Source organism: Prunus persica, chromosome G1 (genome assembly GCF_000346465.2).
Source record: "Prunus persica cultivar Lovell chromosome G1, Prunus_persica_NCBIv2, whole genome shotgun sequence".
In the NCBI taxonomy this organism is placed as follows: Eukaryota; Viridiplantae; Streptophyta; class Magnoliopsida; order Rosales; family Rosaceae; genus Prunus; species Prunus persica.
Window position 1 is genome coordinate 3506714 of NC_034009.1, and position 22063 is coordinate 3528776.

General features: G+C 36.6%; 4 protein-coding genes across 5 annotated transcripts; 3 read left to right on the forward strand and 1 right to left on the reverse strand.

Annotated features, from left to right (window-relative positions):
* LOC18792646 lies at window positions 2930-4011 on the forward strand. Its single transcript, XM_007226857.2, has 3 exons — window positions 2930-3515; window positions 3719-3802; window positions 3931-4011. Exons 1-3 carry the CDS (start codon window positions 3012-3014, stop codon window positions 4009-4011), a joined length of 669 nt encoding a protein of 222 aa, XP_007226919.2. The 5' UTR covers window positions 2930-3011.
* LOC18793266 lies at window positions 4642-5235 on the forward strand. Its single transcript, XM_020555107.1, has one exon. It carries the CDS (start codon window positions 4642-4644, stop codon window positions 5233-5235), a length of 594 nt encoding a protein of 197 aa, XP_020410696.1.
* Window positions 6880-20086, forward strand: LOC18791101 (DNA mismatch repair protein MSH1, mitochondrial). 2 transcript variants are annotated; one of them, XM_020554870.1, is made up of 22 exons: window positions 6880-7226; window positions 7894-8029; window positions 8146-8243; window positions 8781-8856; window positions 9017-9136; window positions 9835-9882; window positions 10270-10334; window positions 10850-10935; window positions 11178-11342; window positions 11928-12037; window positions 12208-12313; window positions 12411-12486; window positions 12802-12860; window positions 13480-13547; window positions 15068-15241; window positions 15926-16132; window positions 16265-16521; window positions 16673-16816; window positions 17623-17680; window positions 17802-18101; window positions 18660-19385; window positions 19595-20086. In XM_020554870.1, exons 1-22 carry the CDS (start codon window positions 7105-7107, stop codon window positions 19823-19825), a joined length of 3432 nt encoding a protein of 1143 aa, XP_020410459.1. In that variant the 5' UTR covers window positions 6880-7104; the 3' UTR covers window positions 19826-20086. The 2 variants fall into 2 exon arrangements, with proteins under 2 accessions (XP_020410459.1, XP_020410460.1); XM_020554871.1 differs by having other exon boundaries at window positions 15149-15241.
* LOC109947170 lies at window positions 20923-21805 on the reverse strand. The gene is made up of 2 exons (XM_020556750.1): window positions 21362-21805; window positions 20923-21088 (listed from the first exon to the last, which is right to left on the reverse strand). The coding sequence occupies exons 1-2, from the start codon at window positions 21775-21777 to the stop codon at window positions 20923-20925; spliced, it is 582 nt and encodes a 193-aa protein (XP_020412339.1). The 5' UTR covers window positions 21778-21805.

Sequence of the window (22063 nt, forward strand, 5' to 3'; positions counted from 1 at the left end):
GCACATCTTTATTCTCCAGAAATCGTAGTTGCTTCCATTGAAGATGGGAGCACGAAGCTCACTCATGCTAGATCCAGCCATGTGAGACTAGATAATGCTACCTTCAGCTGAATTGATTTCACTACGCCCAGTCTCAGATCAGAACCTTCGCTACTGATACCATGTTGAAGTTTCTATAGGATAGTAGAGGTTCATGCACAGAAAGTGTATGAGAAAAGGTTTTAGGGAGAAAGGAGAGGGAGAGAATCTGTTAGGCAAAAAGAATGTAATCATGCACACACTGAATTCATTTCTAACAGAACATTCCTTTTGTACAACAGAGAATATGATCTCAGCCATACAATTTAGTGTCAGCAATATGAGCTGCATACTTGGCATGAGCTAGGACCTATGAGACCTACACTCTAGAAACAAATCTAAGCCTTACACCTGTCAACTAACAAACTTAAACCAGTAACAGAATTTACATTTCAACACTGGGCGCTGTCAGCGATTGGAGTTTAGGGTAGGGAAGTGAGGGGAAGAAGAAGGAGGCTGGGAGCCATAGTAGGATTGGGTTCAATGAGAATTTGGCAAGTGGGAGTTGGGTGATAATGGCAGTAATTTGGATGCTATGTTGACTGGTAGTGTACCCTTCGGATCCTATGTAACATGCTGGCGCCGTCGCGGCTACAGAACCGTGAATTCTCTGCTGAAGCTTTCAACTTCTTTCTTCCTGGTAATTGGGAGCATGCTCTCTTCCTGGTTGCAAGTTCTGTGCGGTTAAATCAAGTTTGGCAAACCATATAGCAATATAATGTCAATGCTCTTGTGCTGGGTTTGATTATTTTTCATCAAATTGGGACAAATAAGATTTTATAGGAATCAGTTTCATGTTCCCACACAATCGATTTGTTTGCGGACACAAAACGTACTTCCATACATACAAATAGGCTGAAACTAAATCCAAACCAGAGAAATGTAACTGGCGCCGTTGAATAACATGTGCTCCTCTTCCAATGTGATTCTATCACTGACAACTGAAACCCAACTTTCAACAAGATCTCCAGTAAACCTTAACGCCGTTAAGGTTAGAGTAATTACATGAGGTTTGGAAATTTAAAATTTAAAAAAAATTGATTTAAAAGTTTGATGACGTGTCTGTGATTGTTGATGGGATTTTGGTGAGCAGAACAAATGGATTCCATAACTTACGAGCCGCAAGAAGGAAAACAACAGTGAAGTTGTTTCAGTTCAGACCTGTTTATGAAATTTAATATTGATTTGTTCATTTTACTGAAATTTCAATATGGCTGCCTTGCAGAAGTATACATGCTCTGTAGGTGGGAATTATGTGCTTCTGCTTCTCAAGCACTCTCTCTGTGTTTGGATATCTAGATTGGTTTGGGTTTCCGTGGATTTGAAATCCAGTGGTGACGAAGCAAAGAATTCTCTTATGTGCAAAGGCTGGAAAAAAGGCGACTGACTTAACTTATATGGAGTGAGCCAAATTTACTACATAATTTTACGTAAAAACGACGACGACCTTAGCTGGCGACTTGGAGAAATCGTGGCTTGACTTGCGACATGCAGCTTTCATTGTCACTGTCAATTATTTAACCAGATCGATAGGGAACTTAGACACTTGGACTGTTTGTTTGGTCTTTCTCTCTGCGTGTACTAGGACCGTCTTGCTCTGTTAGTCTTTGAGGTTAATTTTGATTCATTCTAAACCAGGAAATTGAAAGAGTAAAGCAGTTGATGTACTTGGACTCCCTCTTATGTATGACTTGGTCTTCCTGCCTTGGATGCCTTAGACTGTGTCTTGGTCTGTTTTTGTACATATATATATCCTTTTTATTGAGCTAGTATTTTTTGTATGTTGAATTGGTTTGAGCATCCAATCCAAAATCAATTGACAATTAATGTCTGAAGAAGTTTTAGATCTTTTAGAGACTGACACAACTTTCATACTTCAACGTTAAATGCTCTTAATTTTGTGACACACTTTGAAAAAATTATTGTATAATTAACATCATCACGTGGTATAACAAATCAACTCAAATTACTATGTGATGATGTTCCTGTCACAACCAAAAATAATAATTCATAAGATCGTGGAAGTCAAAAAGAAAGTGTTGGATGATATGCGTAGTTCCTATATATATATTACACCCTTTGGGAGCCATGCTCTTGTAAAAAGAAACAATAAATTAAGTCATGATGCTACTTTTGGAAGCATAAACTAAAAGTTCACTTTTGATTTCCATGACTCATGTTCAAGATGTTGAGATTATAGAACTTCATATTGGGGTTTTTTTTATATAAAAAAATTTATAAAGAATTCATAATTGTCATTAATGAGATTTGAATATGTTAATTTTTTTTCTTCAAGTTTTTTGTTTGCATTTAAAATAAAATATTACGTAAATTCTAATTAATCAGACGTAACATACAATTTAACATAACGCGTCTTTGATTAACGAGATGCAGCTTGTGTACTAGTCTAGTATGGGACCAAATTGAAGTTGACTTGAGTCATCAGTGCAAGTTAGGAACTCACCAAATTGTAGGGTTGTCGTGTCGTTGTGCTTCCTTTCTCTGCTTTCATTGTCACTGTCAATTTTTAACCAGATCGATCGGGAATTTGGACACTTGAAGTACTGTGTTTTAGTCTCTCTGCGTGTTCTTTGACTGTCTTAGTCTTTCATTCATGGAGATAAGAACATATCATCCACACCTTTCTATTATCTCAAAATGTAGAGGTGCACAAAGTTTACGCAAGATCCGAAACATGAAGACTTGGAGCTGACCAAGACAAAAAGAAAAACACAAAGACTTGGAAATTAATTAATATTGGAGAGTTTGAATATATATATATATATATATATATGTATATATAAAGCTTCCGTTCAGAGATCTCTTAATAATATTATATGCATAACTGATATTCAGGTTTCCTCTCTCAAAACCAAGCACAGGCTATAGCAAGCTATAACACTTTTCCTGTATCACTAGCTATATATCTGGCAATGGAAGAACTACATGCAGCAGCTTATGCATACTATGACCGTGGCAATGAACATACTCGTCGTGTAGCATATGATTTCTTTCGATCCATGGATACAGACGGTGATGGCAGAATCAGCTACGCCGAGTTCAACGACTTCGTTCAACAAAGTGGATACTACTGGATCCTCCATAATGACCCCAACTTGTTCGCTAAACTTGACCGCAATCGCGACGGTGGCCTAGATTTGCAGGAAGTACTTACGTTCTACTATATCATCAAAACAAGGTACATCACATGCCAAGGCTGCCGAGCACACCTTTGTGGCTTGTATTTTACGTGCGTTGAGTGCTTTGATGGAGGAGCAGCTAATTATCATCATCATCATCAGTATCCAACGTATGACCTGTGTGCTGCTTGCTATGGTAATGCCAACTACATTAACCAGCACTCATACTTCTTGGATAACCACGTTTTGCTACGCTCCAAAAGAGGCCCTCCTCATGCTCCGCCAAATCTTGCCATGGTAATTGAATTACTAATTCTAACATCATATATAACATGTTTATTTATTTTGGAATAGAAGTATGGAATTGGAATTAGATCAACCGCCCTGCCAAGGTTTTTTATTTAACAGAGGTTAATTTTGTTCTTTGGTATCATATATTTATTTCCCCGGTTGTTAGATGGTTTGATTTTCTGATTCGAATTGCTATATGACTCATGTAGGCAGTCGCTGAACAGAATCCTCTGGTGAATATTACTAATAATTACTACGTCAATCAAGCTAGCGCTGCGCCTGAAATTCAAAGGGTGAGTTGAGCTTCCGATGCTTATTTGAATCTCGTACCCTCTGTCTACGTTGAGATGAAAATGCATTAACTCTTCCACTGAATATGCTTCATATATGCTTTTGCTTATATATGTTTTCGACTTTTCAGAATAGATGGTACCAAGCATTTCAAACATTAGAGACAGCTCTTTCTATTTCAGCTTTGGCTTACAACTGCACAATTATGTGATGTTACAACAAAGGCCTCTCATAGTTGTCCTATTTTCTTTCCATGTTTGTAAAGTTTTGTTGTCGATTGTATTAAATACAAATTACAATAAGGAGTTGACTTGGGATGCGATGCAACTAGCCAACTAGCCAGGAAAGAGCTTTTAATTATTAACTCCATCGTGAACCAACCTGTAGTCTCCTTGGACTCTGTCTTGGTCTTTCTGTCTTTGGCCTTTTCTTCTCCCCCACTGTAATATTATTCTCACAAGTGAGTTAATCATTATTTAAGACTATTTCTATGTGACTATCGCTTGTACTAAAAAAAATTAAAGAGACTATCAAATTGTTTTTCACTAAATGATGTCATAATTTTACGTTTTCTCGAATCTAAAGATATTGACATGTGAAGCAACACATCATTTGATGAGCAAATTTAAAGACTCTAGCATTATTGTATACAATATTGATTGGGTATATATTAAGCTGTTAATTAGAATGTCAACCCAACAACAATTTGATTTTATTTAAACATAAAACTCGGTCAGTACTAATATAGTACTTATATAATCCAAAATTACAAAAAAGAAAACCAAAGAACAGAAAAGCTGCCTATAGGCTTTAGCTGTACTGTTCTAACTTCTATATGGAAATGGAAGAACTACATGCAGCAGCCTTAGCCTACTATTCCAATGGTTCTCCCGAACTTCAGCGTCTGGCATGGTCTTTCTTCCAATCCATGGACACAAACAACGATGGCCGAATCAGCTCCTCAGAGTTTTATGAATTTCTGCAGCAAAGCGGATACGGCTGGATTGTTAACGACCCCAGTTTCTTCACGAAACTAGATCGAAATGGCGACGGTGGCCTGGATTTCTACGAAGTGCTCACCTTCTACTACATCGTCAAAACGAGGAACATCTTGTGCCAAGGGTGTAGAGTGTACCTTTGTGGCTTGTATTTCACCTGCGTTGCTTGCTTTGATGTAGGAGCTGGCCATCATCAGGGCACCTATGATCTCTGTGCTGCCTGCTACGGCGTCAAGAATTTTTATCACCACCATACGTATTTCTTGGATAACCATGTCTTGCTGCGATCCAAAAGAGGCCTTCCTCCTTGTGCTAGCCCCGATCTCAATAAGGTGAAGTGCTTGTTTCGTTATTTGGATCATCGTTTGCTAATCACTTTTACGAGGGTGCTTAGCAAGATAATTGAGATGTGGTATATGTTAATGGTTCTTATCTAGAGTAATTGAGATGCGGTATACAATGTGCTTTTACGAAAGTAGCTAATTTAAGTTCCTATATGGTTGATTGATGTAGGCAATGACGCCAGTTCCACAGCCTCTGGTGATTTATAACAATTACTACTTTCAAGCACCTGAAAGGGTGAGTGTCTTTTTCTTTGATTTCATGCTCATGTACCCCTTTCAATTTTAAAGGATTGAAAGGTGTATATTTTCACATTTCTTATTTAATTTTCTTTTGTTTTGTACATTTTTTCAGAATAAATGGTTTCAAGCATATCGTCTATTTGAGATTGCTGTTGCTGCTGCAAGTATTGCTGCCAATTGTACAATTATGTAATGTTATTAGAAAAAAGAGTGTAATGGATCGATGCCTATATTGGATCCCCGGAAAGTGGGAAGATATAGGAACAATCACCGATCATAGTTGGAGAATTGCGAGATCATCATTTCATGTTTTTTGTCACAAGTTCATACTTTAGATTTTTGTTTTTATTCAACAATACAAAAAACTCTCGGTCATAAGATTTGAACTGAAAAATGAGGTCACTGCCCTCAATCCCCTCTCCTTCTCTTTCCTTCTCCCTTTTACTCTTGCCTTGTTCTTCTCCGTGGTGGTTTGTTTGGGCTGTTGCCCTGTGTTGTGGAGGTTTCTTCCTCTGTTTGTGGGGTTTTGTTTGCTGCAAAAGGCTTGTGTCTTTTTGCTTCCCCACTCATGTGGGTGTTTGCTTGGCTGGGTCGGCGGTTGTTCTTTTGCTTTTGGTTGTCTATTTTGCAAATTGGAGTTATAGATATCGAACTTATCATAAGTATACATCGATCTCATTATTTATATGAGTCGACCTTGAGATCTCTTTCAATTAAATGAAGACAAATAGCACTAGATCAAAGACTAGTTGACGTTGCATGCCTAGGATAACGTAGTTTATAGAATCTCATCAATTTCATAGCTTTCAAATTTTCCTTTTTTGGAAGACAGCCAAGCTAGCCGTCATCCTAGAGCAAGATAAAGACAGAATAGACGGAGAGAGAGAGAGAGAGGGGAAGGGGCTATTTTCATCAACAATTGTAGTTGATGAATTCAAAAATTTTCATCAATGACTAATGCTCTCTAACAAAATAGAAAAATGGGTACCATTAGACGCAAAAGATGATTATTAATTTTGTTTTGTATTAAAAAGGGATAATGGAAAATTTAGGACCAGAAATTGGGAGACTGGGTCACCCTGTATTGTAAGAAGTTAAAATAAAAGGAAAATATGCAATCACCACTCGCTGTCCTTTCACTTCCCAAAACAAAACAAAAACAAAAACAAAAACAAAAAATAAAAATATCGTCCAGGCCTCTAGACTTCAAGAAACCTTTTTCTCTGACGGGTTGTGCGTTGCTTACCGGATCTCGGGTTATCTACTTCGTCCACGAATTGAGGGCTATATAATGATCCTTAATGGATGGAAAGATAAGATAAGTGGAAATAGAACATGGAGTGAAAAGCTGAATGTGGCAATCACCACCTCACCCCTGAACCATTTTTCTCCCAATTATTTTAATAATTAAAGTTAAAATTAAAAACATATTTTCATAAAAGTAAGTAAAAAGCCAAGAGGCTGCCTAGTAAGAAAGAATAAAAGGAAAAGACCAAACACCTGTCCTTTCATTGCCAAAACAAACAAAAATAATCCCATCAGGCTTCCAGTCCAGTCGAGTCTCCAAGTAGTAGCCTTTTATCTCATCCCTGTTGCCTTTCTGGCGGGAAGTTGAGAACAGGGCTTCGCATTTGGCGAAGGGGAAAAACTCCTCTAAAACCCTAAAAATTCAAAAATCCCTTCGCAACCAAAAAGTTGGATACACTGTCACCACCACTCGCCATGTACTGGCTCGCTACTCGTAACGGCGTTGTCTCTCTCCCTCGCTGCCGTCATCTTGCTCTTCTTCTTCGCTCCCCTTCTCGTAAATGCAGCAGCTCTTTCATTCCCTCTCCGCCGCTCCTGTACTCTCTCTCTCTCTCTCTCTCTCTCTCTCTCTGTATTTATGTTGTATATGGTCTTGGGTGGTTGAAATTTCTCTAAAAGGAAAATCCTTTGAAGCCTGAGAGAACGTGCTTTATTCACTTGTGCGGAATGTGTGTTATTTATATATGTATGAGAATTAAATTTCCATGGAATAATAGTTCTAAAATTTTCTTTTAGAAGTATTTTGTATAAAAAAAAAAAATCAAAACTTCATTAAAAGCAAGATAACCCAGAAGCAAAGAAATATGAAACCCTCCGTAACTGTATTGTTTTGTTTGGTGATGCCACAGTAAACCAAAGTTATTACTCAACAATGTAGTTCGTTTTAATGTATTTTCAAACATCGTTATGATAAATTTGGTATAAATTCCAAATGTTGTCTGATGACGATTTCCTTTTGTTTTATTTAAACAAAATGGAAACAGAAGAATAAGTCAAGGTCTGATTAATTACTTGTTTAAAGAGTGTGCCGTACTCACTGGCAAAGTAGGTAGTACTTTGTTTGTGTGTATTATTTCTTATTCAAGATTCAGATTTTAGTACTGTTGGTTATGCAACCTTTATTTTCATTTTTACATTTGATTCTTGCAATTTACCATTGTGATTTAACTAATGCTATTGAGGATTCTTTTTGTACATTACTAGTGGACAGTTTCGAAGGATTCGTTGTTTCAAAGATCAAAAAGTTTTAAGAGGAAGCAGAAAGGCGACCAATAAACTTAATGCTTTGAATAATTTCCTGGATGAAAGAGTTCTTTCTAACATACTGTGGTGGAAGGAGGTTTGCTATTACATTTTATTGTTGTGACTAGACACGCTTTTCTCCTTTTGTTACAAGAATTTCTTGGGAATATAATTTCTTGATATCTTTCAATGTCATGGGTTTTTCATTTGCAGAGGATGGAGATGTGCAGGAAGCCGTCAACTGTCCAGCTGGTTAAAAGGCTTGACTATTCCAATTTGCTAGGCTTGGATGTTAATTTAAAAAATGGGAGGTGAGATCCCCTTGTGATACTAAAGTTGTCTTATTGCTATTTTAACTGTATGCTTATGGAAGAGACAATGAGAAGAAAAAGATATGAGTTATGCATTGTTCTTTTCTGCTCTTATTAGTTTCTCTTGTGAGCTTTTTCTTGCATATTTTATTGTAATTATTCTTCTGAGCTGTTTTTTGCATGCTTAAATGACGTGAAGGACCAAACTGTAGTTTCCTCAAATTAAATTCCCGAATTGTGGTTATAGGCATTGCATCTCTGCATTGGAAAAAAAAAAAGTTCCTTTTTGTGGCTAGTCGGCATATTAACATAATTTCATAAATCTCAAGGAATTGAATTCCTATATGAATAATTATTTGATCTAACCTGAAAGGTCTCTAAGAGTGTTTTCCATAGTACAAGAGTATCCTTTCAAAAATTTACATGTTCATAGTTTTTGTATGAATAGAAAACTAAAAATGGCCCACTTTCTTAGAAGCTTCATAAAGATTACTTCTTTATCTGTAAATCTCATTAAGTAAAACTTGTTTGTTTTAGTCTAAAAGAGGGAACACTCAACTGGGAGATCTTGCAGTTCAAGTCAAAGTTTCCACGTGAAGTTTTGCTCTGCAGAGTATGTAACATATTTCTTTATCAGCCCTCTTGGTTTAAGAAACTTTTTCTACTAAATTGCATTGGGTTGCCTTACGAAAATGTCTTTGCATTCATTAAATGTTTATATAGTGCCCATTAATGATAGATGCAACAAGTGTTTTATTTCACTTATATTTCAGGTTGGTGACTTTTATGAAGCCCTTGGAATAGATGCTTGTATTTTGGTTGAATATGCAGGTTTGAATCCTTTTGGTGGCCTGCGTTCAGATAGCATTCCAAGAGCTGGATGCCCGGTTGTGGTATTGATCATACTTTATTATCATATGCATGTTATATTTCCATTCCTTGATCTTTAAATATTCTTTTGCCTTTAAATTTCATTCTGCCTCACATTCAGAATTAATAATTTCTTTTCTAATTTTGAGAAACTTGCATATTCAAATAGTAAAACCATACTGTGCCATTTGCATGAGAATTACTTGATTTAATGAAGTTTTGAATGGATTTCCAATGGTTGAGTTAAGAAGATGAGTTCAGATTTGTGATAGTAAGGAAGGTGGTTTTAACTCATAAATGTGGTGCCAAACTTGAGGGCTTGTTTGCAAGCCCATATTGGGGCATCTGTGTGAATTAAAGTATGAATTCTTTGTTCCTTTTTTCTTCTCTGGGAAATATACCATGTGTAGCAAATTGGAGATGCTGAAGAGGTCCTTCAGATTTGGTGTTATTTTGCATAGTTCTGGGATGATATCTTGGGAATCATGTTAAATAATTGGTACAGCATAATTTCTTCCTGTTTCTTTTGTATTTTTCTTCCAAGTTTTTATTTTTCTGTTGCTGTCCCTGTTTGCTTGCATAATTTTTTTTATTTTTTCCCCATTCAATCTAATCTAAGGACATGCTTTTTCGACTTTTTGTCAGTCAATTCCTTCTCTATGCATTTAATCATGTGTTTATTCCCTTGGGGACTCAATGCATAATTGCATATGATTTGCAGAATCTTCGTCAAACTTTGGATGATCTGACACGGAATGGGTTTTCGGTGGTAAGTATAGCATTTCTGATAACTCATCTTATGTATTCATGATATTCAAGATCAGAGTTCTAACATGCTTTTCTAAGTATTCACTTTACTGTTGTGCGGAATATGCAATTAAGCCTTCGAGTCTTCATTATTTTCTTCTCCACTCATGGACTGGGCACTTGGTGCCTAAATGGTATAGTTCCACCTTTGAACCACTGATGCATGCTTCATTGGGTGTTTGTCCTGTACTTATCTTTAGATTTGTTGCCTATAGAGGTGTATTATGCATCAATTGCCTTATTAGTAATGTGAGCATATGTCAAAGAATATATGGTCATCATCTGACTAGTTTGTTCAACGTTCATCATCCAACTAGTTTGCTCAATGTTCATGGTTTGGTTCTTGTAGTGCATAGTGGAAGAAGTTCAGGGTCCAACACAAGCTCGTTCCCGTAAAGGCCGTTTTATATCGGGGTAATTACATATTGATAACTCATTCTTTCAATTTAATCTGTGATTCTTTTCATATAGCATATCCTTTAATTTTTTTTTTTTTTCTTTTTGAAGTGATTGATAGTATTTTTTATTTATTGCTTATTCCGAGGAAAGGGATACAAAGATTTCCAATCCTGAAGCATGTTATGGTGTTTCTGATACAACACTTAGTACAGTGGTCATAAAATGTTGAAACATTCTTAATGGCCAGTTTTCCTTTCAAGAGTCATCCGCGACACAAACTCATGTTGCTTCTTGGAAAATTAAATAGCGTGGTCTTTTTATTTTATTTTTATATAAACCACTAGAATTTATTGAAAATGGAAATTAAATGCTCTTATGAGTGCCCATATTTTTATGTCAGAAAGTTTCATGTTATAATGAAGATTTCATGTATCTTTATATTTTCTGGGCAAAGTTTTGTTTTTGAATTTGATATTCAAAATGCTTTAAATGCATATGTTGCTTCTGACTTGTTTTGTTAAGTATTTCAGGCATGCACATCCTGGTAGTCCATATGTGTTTGGACTTGTTGGGGTTGATCACGATCTTGACTTTCCAGAACCAATGCCTGTAGTTGGTAAGAATACGTTAGTTTTCTTCTATGAAACGTTATCCCAAGAGATTTTGTTTTGGATTCTCTATTTGGGTTTTGTTTCATTTTGTTGCCCTTGATTATTTAAATTTTAAAGGCATAAGTTAATGGCCTTTGATTGTTTCATCAAAAAGTTAGTTTCTATTGCTCATAGTAGTCAAAGGCAATAAAGCTATCTTAGATTGACTGTTTAAGGATTAATAATAGTTGTAAAATATATGTGGCAGGAATATCTCACTCGGCCAGAGGGTATTGCATAAACTTTGTCCTGGAGACTATGAAAACTTATTCGTCGGAGGATGGTTTAACCGAAGAGGCCCTAGTTACTAAGCTTCGTACTTGTCGGTACCATCATTTATTTCTGCATATGTCTTTGAGGAGCAATTTTTCAGGTAGATATAACTTCTTAATTAATGGGGAATTTTTTTGGTGCCATTTGTTGCCTGTGGTGTGCTCCTATTAAGATGAAGTGTAAAATTGTGTACTGTATTGGGTTGAAGCTTGTAATTTTCTCTGCCAAGTGTGATGTTAGACCTGTTGGATTGGAAGTTGGAACTAGCGCCTTTTAGATTACTTTTATTTTTTTCGTATAAAGATACAGTTATATTACTGAGAAGATATGAAGGAGCAACCAGCAAGAACAGGTGGTCAAGAAGACCACACCAAACAAGTGGAACCAAAAAGAGAAAAAAATAAAACCAAGGGCTCATCTGAGCCTGAACACTCCCAAACACAAAACTAATATCTATGCTTCTGTTATTGTACGCCTTGAAGCTTTTTTTGCCTAAATGTGCCTTACAAATTCTCTGTGAAACCTCAGTATAACCTAAAATTTGTTTTGAGTGATTAGTATTTTTATTGCTTTACAACCTGTAAAATAAACCTTTTGTTTTGATTGTATCATTGACATATCTTTCTGCTATTCTTCTTTAAGTAATTTATTTGAATCTTAATTATATCAAGAGGCTCCTTTACAGGCACTTGTCGTTGGGGAGAATTTGGTGAGGGAGGCCTACTGTGGGGAGAATGTAGTGGTAGACATTTTGAATGGTTTGAAGGCAATCCTGTCATTGATCTTTTGTCTAAGGTTAACATGTCTAATGATTTTATTGCGTATTTTACTTTTTGTTCACTAGCATATCATATGAAATAATTGCACTATTGAATACATGTTTCATATTTTTATGATTATAGCTATTGTTGAAATAAAAAATTACACTTTTTATCTAACAGCTATCTATCTATTGGACTTCTCAGGTTAAAGATCTTTATGGTCTTGATGAGGATGTTACATTTAGGAATGTCAGTGTGTCTTCAGAAAACAGACCCCACCCTTTGACCCTAGGAACAGCAACGCAAATTGGTTTGTCTAATTGCATTGGACACTTCAATTTTATTTTCATCATATGAAGTCATTGTCAAGTTAAAGTGGTATTGATCAGTGTTTTGCATACTTCCAGGTGCCATACCAACTGAGGGAATACCTTGTTTGTTGAAGGTGTTGCTTCCTTCAAACTGCACAGGACTACCTTTATTGTGAGTATTTTTTGTATGCCTTTTTTCTGTTTAAATTTATTCAGAATAGTATCTAGCTTCTGGGGGATGCATGCACGTGCAATTTTGTATTTTGTATTTTTGGTGTGAGTGCACAAATACATCACTGCTTTTTGACATTTTATATCACGGCTGAGGTTTTCTTTAATACAAATGACAAAGTCCTTCCGTTTTCCTTTTTACTCTTTTAATTCTGTCCAATGTACGTTCTCATAATATGCTAAAGTACACTTACACCTGTGTGTCTGTGTTTTGTACTTCTATGTTCCTTAGATTTGTTAGTTTCTGATTTCTCAGGTATGTTAGAGATCTTCTTCTTAATCCTCCTGCTTATGATATATCGTCCACAATTCAAGGTGAGCTGTGTTATACTTTTTGTATTGGTCCAGCATTAGATTATAGAATACAAAATGATTTTTTCCATAATGCCAGCTTTTTGACCTTGGTTGTTAATAAAATGGCAAACTTTTCCCCTGATTGTTCATACTGTTTCTTGTCCATATCTTTTGTAGTGTTTTATACCAAGTCAAACCTGGTGCAGTGTTGCATGGGTTAATATGGTTTCTGCTCAAACAGGTGTCACCACATTCATGTCCACTCGTGCACCAAATACGAGACAGATCAGTTAATTTGTATGATATATTTTAAAAGGAGGGTGGGGGTGAACTCAGAAATTTAACATAGTTTTAATTAATAAGGGTGCACTTTTCAATGTGGTAGAGAGATGTTGAGGTCCATGTAGAAGGGCTTCAAAGTGAAAAGAAAAGAGTCAGAAAATAAGAGCCACTAACCTGGGTGATTCACATAGAATGTGTCTGTAAGATTGGAGATTTTCTAAATTATTATAATGTATTAATCACAGTATTTTGTTCCCCTAAGAGACTGCACAATTAACATGTTATGTTGGCATGCCATCTCATTTTTTTATTGTTTTTTTCAAAATCTTCTGACAAGTTTTCTTTTTCTCAAAATCAGCAACGTGCAGACTTATGAGTGACATAACGTGCTCGATTCCTGAGTTTACTTGTGTTTCACCTGCAAAGGTTGTATCCTAACCTTGTTAATTAGTTAGATCTGAAAATAACTTGCTCTTTTTTTACTTATCTTTTCGTTTTTATGAAATATCAATCATGGCTTCTTGTTTTTTTTTTTAATTTCTTATTATTTTGTTTTTATGAAATATCAGTTCTGGTTAGATTTCATGAATCTATTTGAGGTGCAAATTCTTGCAATGATATTGTCCCAAGTGACTTGGTGTCATGGATTCAAGTCACGGATACAGTCTCTCTAAGAATAGGGGGTATGGCTGCATTTGTCTTGCCCTTACTAAACTCTGCTTTGGCTAGAGCCTTGTTTATTGGGCTGCCCTTTTTAGTAAATCTATTTCCTCATTGCTTGTGGAGTCTTTGTCAGGGGGGCAGTATGCGTTTTATTTATGCCTCAGGGTTGTTCACACTCCTATTCTAATCCCAGTAATTGAGTATCACATTTAACCATTATGATATAATCTCTACCGACGTAGTAATGTTACCACTTGATATGTCTCTCTCTCTGTCTCTCTGTCTCTCTGTCTCTCTGTCTCTGTCTCTCTCTCTCTCTCTCTCTCTCTCTCTCTCTCTCTCTCTTCTTTTGGTGTTTTAGATTTGATTGTTCATGCGTCGAAGTGCTAATTAAGTATTGTCTTACCCTCTGTGTAGCCTAAAAGGCAAAATGAGTAGCTGAGGATAGGGATTATAAAGAAAAGTGGGGTCTGTGTACCAACAATTTTGGGGACAATTGGATAAAATGTATGCAAGCTTGCAGAGCGCTAAAATTAATACTAAAATCAAGATAAAAAGCAATTGAAAGTGGAGTTAACTTTGAGCTTCACTTTGATAATGATGGGTGAGAGTACCCATAGATCACTTGATCAAAATTATCCCATTCTAAAATTACAGATTGAATTTAAATGAACTAGATGGAGTTTGTATAATTAGTTACCATTTTTTCTTTTATTGACAGCTTATGGGTTCTTCTCTTTCATCAGTGCTGATACTAATACCTTCCTTGATACTAATATTTAGGGTTGGCATTGACAGCTTATTGTTCCCCATGGTTGGCATTGACCTTTCTCTTGACTCAAGTATGAATAGTATCTAAGTTAGCTGAATAATTACTTCTCTGATTTCGGTCTTTTACTGTTTATGGGTTAGATCTTCCCTGAGATATTATGAGATCGAAAGGCAATAGTTTAAAAGAGAATTCTTTTGTTCTACTTCTATCTATGTTCTGCTGGTTGTAACACTCCCGTTTAAGTACTTTTGTCTCGTGTAGCCTTAACTGTTTTTTTAACTGTAGAATTTAAATTTAGTGAATACATGGTTTTTCCCCATATGTTTGGTCATTTTAGTATGTTTCATTTGATTCATGTGTACATGGATGTTTTAGTGAGTATACATACATGTATAGACACAAAAACACATCTATGTATTTATACAGGGGTCTCTGGCTGTGTGTCTGCCAACTCAACACATGCCTTTCTATGTTGTAGTATATAATTCCTGAGTTATTGTATGTTCCACAGCTGGTGAAGCTTCTTGAACTGAGGGAGGCCAATCATATTGAGTTCTGCAGAATAAAAAATGTTCTTGATGAAATACTGCAGATGCGTAAAACTCCTGAGTTGTGTGAAATCCTGCAGTTGTTGATGGATCCCACGTGGGTGGCAACTGGGTTGAAAATTGACTTTGAGACATTAGTAAGTACAGACATTCGGTTGAGTTTACTGTTTTTTTTTTCTTTTAAATGTCCACTTGTTTACAAAAGGAAAAGTATAATAATAATTGTATAGGTTAATGCATAAGCATCCTGCTACTTTTGATTTGTGAGAAGTAGAGCCTTTTGTTTATGAAAATTGACATGTTTGTGTTCAAGGCTCTACCTTCAGAAAAGAAACATTAATTGTTCGAGCTTCAATATGTAGTTCCCTATCTATGATTTTTCTGTATTTTTTATGAAGGGCATTAATACTTAGCTGGGCATAAATCACAAAAGTCATCGTTCTATTTGATCCTAATACACTCAAATCTTAGTTCTCAAAGACTTGGTGTAAATAGTCATACCATTTCTTTTCAAATCCATGAAACATCATGTATCCAACATTAACTTATTCATGCACTCTGGTGTTCTTGGTTTTTTGTTTATCATAAGTTATAGTCATAAGTTTTTTTTAATTACTCATAAGTTTCTAAGTTTTCTTTTAATAAAGCATGAAACTTTTGAAGGCGTTGGTATATCTTTTATTTTTTACAATTTCAAAGCACTCTAGATACCATATTTACGGTTGGAGGATTGGTTTAATTTCATAGGCTTTCAAATAGTTTCTCTCCATGTCTTTTCTGTTTCTTTTCCATGCATATAATGCTAGTCCTTTTTTGGTCAGGTTAATGAATGTGAGTCCACGTCAGGTAGAATTGGAGAAATGATCTCCCTCGATTATGAACATGATCAAAAGCTTAGTTCTTTTCCTATTGTTCCTAGTGAATTTTTTGAAGATATGGAGTCTTCATGGAAACGTCGTATAAAGAGAATCCATATCGAGGAAGCATTCGCAGAAGTGGAAAAGGCTGCTGAGGCTTTATCTTTAGCAGTAGGTCTCCATCACTCAACTTTGGCTGACATTGTTGCATGTCTCAACAAAATTATATAATGTCCTAGAAGAGGACACTGCATTACGATTTCAACATTTCTTTCCTATTTATAAGCATTTAAAATTTTGCAGGTTACTGAAGATTTCGTGCCCATTCTTTCTAGAATAAAAGCAACCACAGCTCCACTTGGAGGCCCAAAAGGAGAAATATTATATGCGCGGGAGCACGAAGCTGTTTGGTTTAAGGGAAAACGGTTTGTGCCTGCTGTTTGGGCTGGTACCCCTGGTGAAAAACAAATTAAACAGCTTAAACCTGCTCTAGATTCAAAAGGTAGAAAAGTTGGAGAAGAGTGGTTTACCACAATGAACGTGGAGGATGCTTTAACAAGGTGTGCCATTTTCCCTAATGCTATGGAAGTACCTTTCATGCTTCTTCAATTTAACACACCTACTTGTTATTATCTTCTATTAGTCTAAATATGTTTTGACTTCTGATGTTGAGTAAAGTTACCTTTTTTTCTTTTTTGTTTCCTGTTGTAGGTATCATGAGGCAGGTGCCAAGGCAAAAACAAGGGTATTGGAATTGTTGAGGGGACTTTCTTCTGATCTACAAGCGAAGATCAATATCCTTGTATTTTCCTCAATGCTTCTAGTTATTGCAAGGGCATTATTTGCTCATGTGAGGTTGGATATTTAAAACTTTAGTAAGCCTTTCAACATTACTCATGTTATCTGTAATAATAATCAATGGTGTCCTTCAATAGTTAAATGGTTGTATCGAAAAATTTATAGTGATATCTCTGAATCAGTGGTGTCTAACTATTATTGTATTTTCATTTTCTGTGGTCAGTATTTTCATGCAGAGATATAATAATTGTTCTGTTTTCAACTTGTAAGAGCATACTGAGAGTCTGATACTATCGGAGTCTCACTCATACCAGTTCTCAATTTATAAACTGAGCAGATAGGTGGCTTTCTGAAATAAAAGATTTTATTTTATTTTATTTTATATTTTTTATGGTTTATTAAACATTAATATACATTTTGATTCAGTTCTCTTTAGTTGTCTTAAGCGTAAGTTACACAGATCTCCCATGTGGTTTCTTGAAAGTACAAAATTGCTTCTCCCTATTTTCAGATATTACTTTTACATTTATGTAATTCACTAAATCTCAGGAAGTTGGAGTTCTTTGCTCTTAAAAGGAACATATGTTGGAAAGTTGTCATGGAAATTATTTGATGGGATAGGCTGGTTAACCAAAATTCTGCCTAAATTAATTGAAGCTGTTGGCTGAGAACCGACCAACAAGAACATCATCATGCTATGTTTTATGATACTTTAGTACCTATTTTTTGAATGACACATTTTGTATCTTTCCATGTTTCTATATTCACATCTTTAGGACAGGAAGTACTATCTTGTTCAAATTTACCCCAGTCCCATAATGGTGTTTATTGTATCTTAATTTTGTGTAACTGATACATTGCAGTGAAGGGAGAAGAAGGAAATGGGTTTTTCCTACCCTTGGAGAGTCCTATAGGTCGAAGGTAGTATTCAATAAATCAATGTGCCCCTGAATCTATTAGGCTGGCAGCTCACCTATATTGATATATCCTTACCATGTCTTTTTTATTTGCAGTGGCTTATATATTAATGTGTTGGATGCAGGATGTAAAACCAGTAAATGGAGAAAATGGGATGAAGATAGTTGGTCTATCACCATACTGGTTGGATGTAGCAGAGGGAAGTGCTGTGAATAACACCGTTGATATGCAGTCATTGTTCCTTTTGACTGGACCGAATGGTGGTGGTAAATCAAGTTTGCTACGATCAATTTGTGCTGCTGCGTTACTTGGAATATGTGGATTTATGGTGCCTGCTGAGTCAGCCTTGATCCCTCATTTTGATTCTATTATGCTTCACATGAAATCTTATGACAGCCCTTCTGATGGGAAAAGTTCTTTTCAGGTATGGTATTATTATGTGCTGTCTTAGTAATCAGTAAGTAATGTAGTAACTTTATGCTGGGTTCAGTTGCTCCTAATTAGCTAAGCTCTTCAAGCTTCATATTAATGCAGCAATTGGACATATGTCTTTTTGACAAAGGTTAACCTACATGCCCTTTAACCTCTCCACTTCAAGCAGAGAGGACTCGAGCCCCTTAATTTTCTTCATGTATTCTTGTGGAATTTTATTATTAAGACTGCCTATGTAAATAAACTTTCTGTAATTCGTTTTCATTTATGGCTTTGTTTGGTAATTAAGACCTAAGTTCACCCTGTCTGTCTGTCTGTCTGTCTGTCTGTCTGTCTCTCTCTCTCTCTCTCTCTCTCTCTCTCTCTCTCTCTCTCTTGTGAGTGAATTAATCAAAAAGCAAAAGTCACCTTAGCGTTTTGTTTGATTTGAGTCTTGTCAATTCCCTATACGTATATAGTCATTTGATTCCCATCTAGGCTGGCATCAGAACATTAGCTTAATGGCTGCATCGCTACACACTGTTCATCTTACTCAATTTCATTGTTACAGGTAGAGATGTCAGAAATTCGGTCCATTGTTTCTGGAGCCACTAAAAGAAGTCTCGTACTTGTAGATGAAATTTGCCGAGGAACAGAAACAGCAAAGGGTACATGTATTGCTGGTAGTATTGTTGAAACTCTTGATACAATAGGTTGTCTTGGTATCATATCTACTCACCTGCATGGGATTTTTAGTTTGCCTCTTAATACAAAGAACACTGTATACAAAGCAATGGGAACTGTATATGTGGATGGCCAAACAAAACCAACCTGGAAGTTGATGGATGGGATTTGTAGGGAAAGCCTTGCATTTGAAACAGCTAAGAAGGAAGGGATTCCTGAAATAATAATTGAAAGAGCTGAAGACCTGTATCATTCAGCTTACGCAAATGAGGTGCTTCTAGGAAAGAATGGCACAAAACTAGAACAGTTCTGTTCTACAGGTTTTAGCAGTTCTGACAAATCCCATCCTCAGTCGAGTAGTGATAAAGTTGAAGCTGTCCATAAGACAGGATCAACAAACAGAATGGAAGTCTTACAGAAGGAGGTTGAGAGTGCAGTCATTGTGATTTGCCGAAAGATGCTGATTGAGCTCTACAAGGAGGAAAAAACATCAGAAGTTACTGATATACACTGTGTTCCAATTGGTGCCAGGGAACAGCCACCTCCATCAACCATAGGTGTTTCATGTGTATATGTGATTCTCAGACCTGATAGGAGACTGTATGTCGGACAGGTAATTTTCTGTTGACATGAATTATTTTCAGTTATTTGTGGTTTAACACTCAAAAAGTAGTCATGAAATCAAGGTTGGTCTATTAGGCCATGCTGTTAATGGTTTGTTTTCGTCATCGGCTGAAAAATTATGGCATTACGCCTGTTTATTATACGATTTTTGCTTATGCTAAATATGCCAATCTAATGCATCTGTGATTGTTCTCATAGACTGATGATCTAGAGGGCCGAGTCCGTGCACATCGTTCAAAGGAAGGAATGCAGAACGCCAATTTCCTTTATTTCACTGTCCCAGGGAAGAGCTTGGCTTGCCAATTGGAGACTCTTCTCATCAACCAGCTCCCTTATCAAGGATTCCATCTGACCAATGTGGCTGATGGTAAACATAGGAATTTTGGCACATCCAATCTTGCCCTGGATGGTGTGTCAGTTTGTAGATAATTCTGCCGTTTCTTTTTGTACTAGGCGCTGTGGTAAGGGAAAGGGAGAGATGGTTGGCATTCCATGTAGCCTGTATATATATGCAGTAGTAGTGGCAGTGGCAGCAACAATTTTTGTTTTTGTTTATGTTGCTCCACTTATCATGTTTGTCAGCCGAGTAGATGGAGGTGAAATTTTTCGGTACTTGTAAAATATTACATTTGTTATTTATCCGATTTTCTCCTTTTTACCAAAATCCGATGCTTCATATTTCGGGTTTGCTGTATTAGTTTTTTCAGTACTGGGTTGCAATAACTTTTGGTGGTGAGAATCTGCATAATAAATGCTAGGGTTGCGGTGGTGGAAATTGAATGGAGTTTGCTTATGATGAGGGTTTCTTGTGAGGAAAAAGTATATGTTCTTTGATTGTTAATTCCTTCCAAATTTCCAGAAAGGTTGAGAAATAAATTGTAAGTGTTTTAAAGAGCAATGGCAGAAGGTGGGTGCTGCATTCAAAAACCAAAACCAGACTTCCTTCTCAAGAGAAATCCTCATCGTAAGAAACCCGTTCAATTTCTCATAGCATGTTTGCTATCAATAGCACAAATACACAATTTCCCATGTGTGCATCTAGTGGAGACGAACCTCACTTTGAAATATTGATGCATGATGAGCTCTAAAACTCTGTAGTTCTGTAAAAGTTGCTGGTTGCCTATATTCTGGCTCTATAGCCTTCTTGTGCACTTACTTTTCCCATGGGCTGTGCTTCATATTAACAGGGAGCTATTTCAGACAGTTGGCTCTAACCTTCGTTCTAATGCGTATAAATGGTTCCATTTTTGTCAACGCAATGGATTTTGTTTGAGAAAGAAAAGATACACTGCTGTCTCATTACTTTGGTTCTAGTATAAACATTGTCATGTTGGTTTCCAGGAGCCACCATTGTTACATATATACAACCTACGACAAAAGTAGGCTCATCATCAAGCTCACTATATCTAGCAGTCAACCGATTCGGTGAACTAAAGTTGTTGATTTGATCTGTTTATGCCTTCCCAACAAAAAGAAAACATGTTTAATGTTAACCCAATGCAGCAGACTGACGGCAAAAGAAGCATCTACGCCAGAAGCCAGAAGTTCTTGTGGGTCTTTGTGTTGAGAAGGTAGCCTCCATTTTGGCCCTTTTTCTGAACTCCAACACATGTGCAGCTGCTTTTATCAATCAAATACTCTGCTGTGTCTATTGGTTTTGTCCCTCGCGTGGACCCTCCGGGCCTCCTGTATCTGTCAGAGTACACAATACAAGAAAGAATAAGCAAATCATTCAAGCTGAAATCTGTTTTCCCACAATAAATCTCAGTAACATTATCAAGAAAATCTTGGCTTAATCGGTGGTGAGCATTACCACCTTATTAATAGCCTTTGAATGCGTTTAATTGTTGAGATTCATGTAGCATGTAGATTAACTCACATTCGTCCAAAGACAATTCACGTGATGGTAATGCTCAACACTATTTGAACCTAAAACAAAAAATTCCGATGGCACTACAAACTCACCCTAAGATTATAGTAGAAAGACTCCGTCGTTGCCCTATAATTAGGATATCGACCCCAAGAGCCTTGCTATGATCTAGAATAATGCTTGCTTTCTCTTTGCCTTCTATCAACGCCACCTTCTCTACGCGCACGCGTACTTTTGGTTTTGCAAGTTTGCATGCATTCTTCATTTCTTCAAGAAAGTCGGCGTGCCCTAAGCTGCCTTCTATGGACGCGGCAGCTGAGCCTGAACTGCGGCTAGGTCTTCTAAGGAACGTCGTTAGTGTGTTTCGCCACGAGTTAGGGTTTTCGACATTGAAGAGGATCAACTCGTCGTTCTCACGAATTGCTTTAGAAAGTGCATATTGTAGGGCACCTGCTGACTCTTGGTTTGGATCTGCTACCACCATTACTCTCCGTCTACATCCACCTTCCATGGCCCACCGTTATCGCCACCACCATCAACCCCAACGACCAGCAAACCCCTTAGGGTTTTGCAATTAAGGGTAGGAAGTTTCTTGTTTATGCTTCTTATTAGGGGAGGCTGTTAGAACCATACTCGAGACCAGGTCAGTTGCCAGCAAATATGTTTGAGGGAAACAGTTTCAAGTTGAGATTTCAGCTAAAAGTCTAACTCATAACCTTTTCTTCTTCCTTCCTTCCTTCCTTATTTTGTTTCAAACAGAATCATATACATTTGATAATCCTCGTTGTTCTTTTACT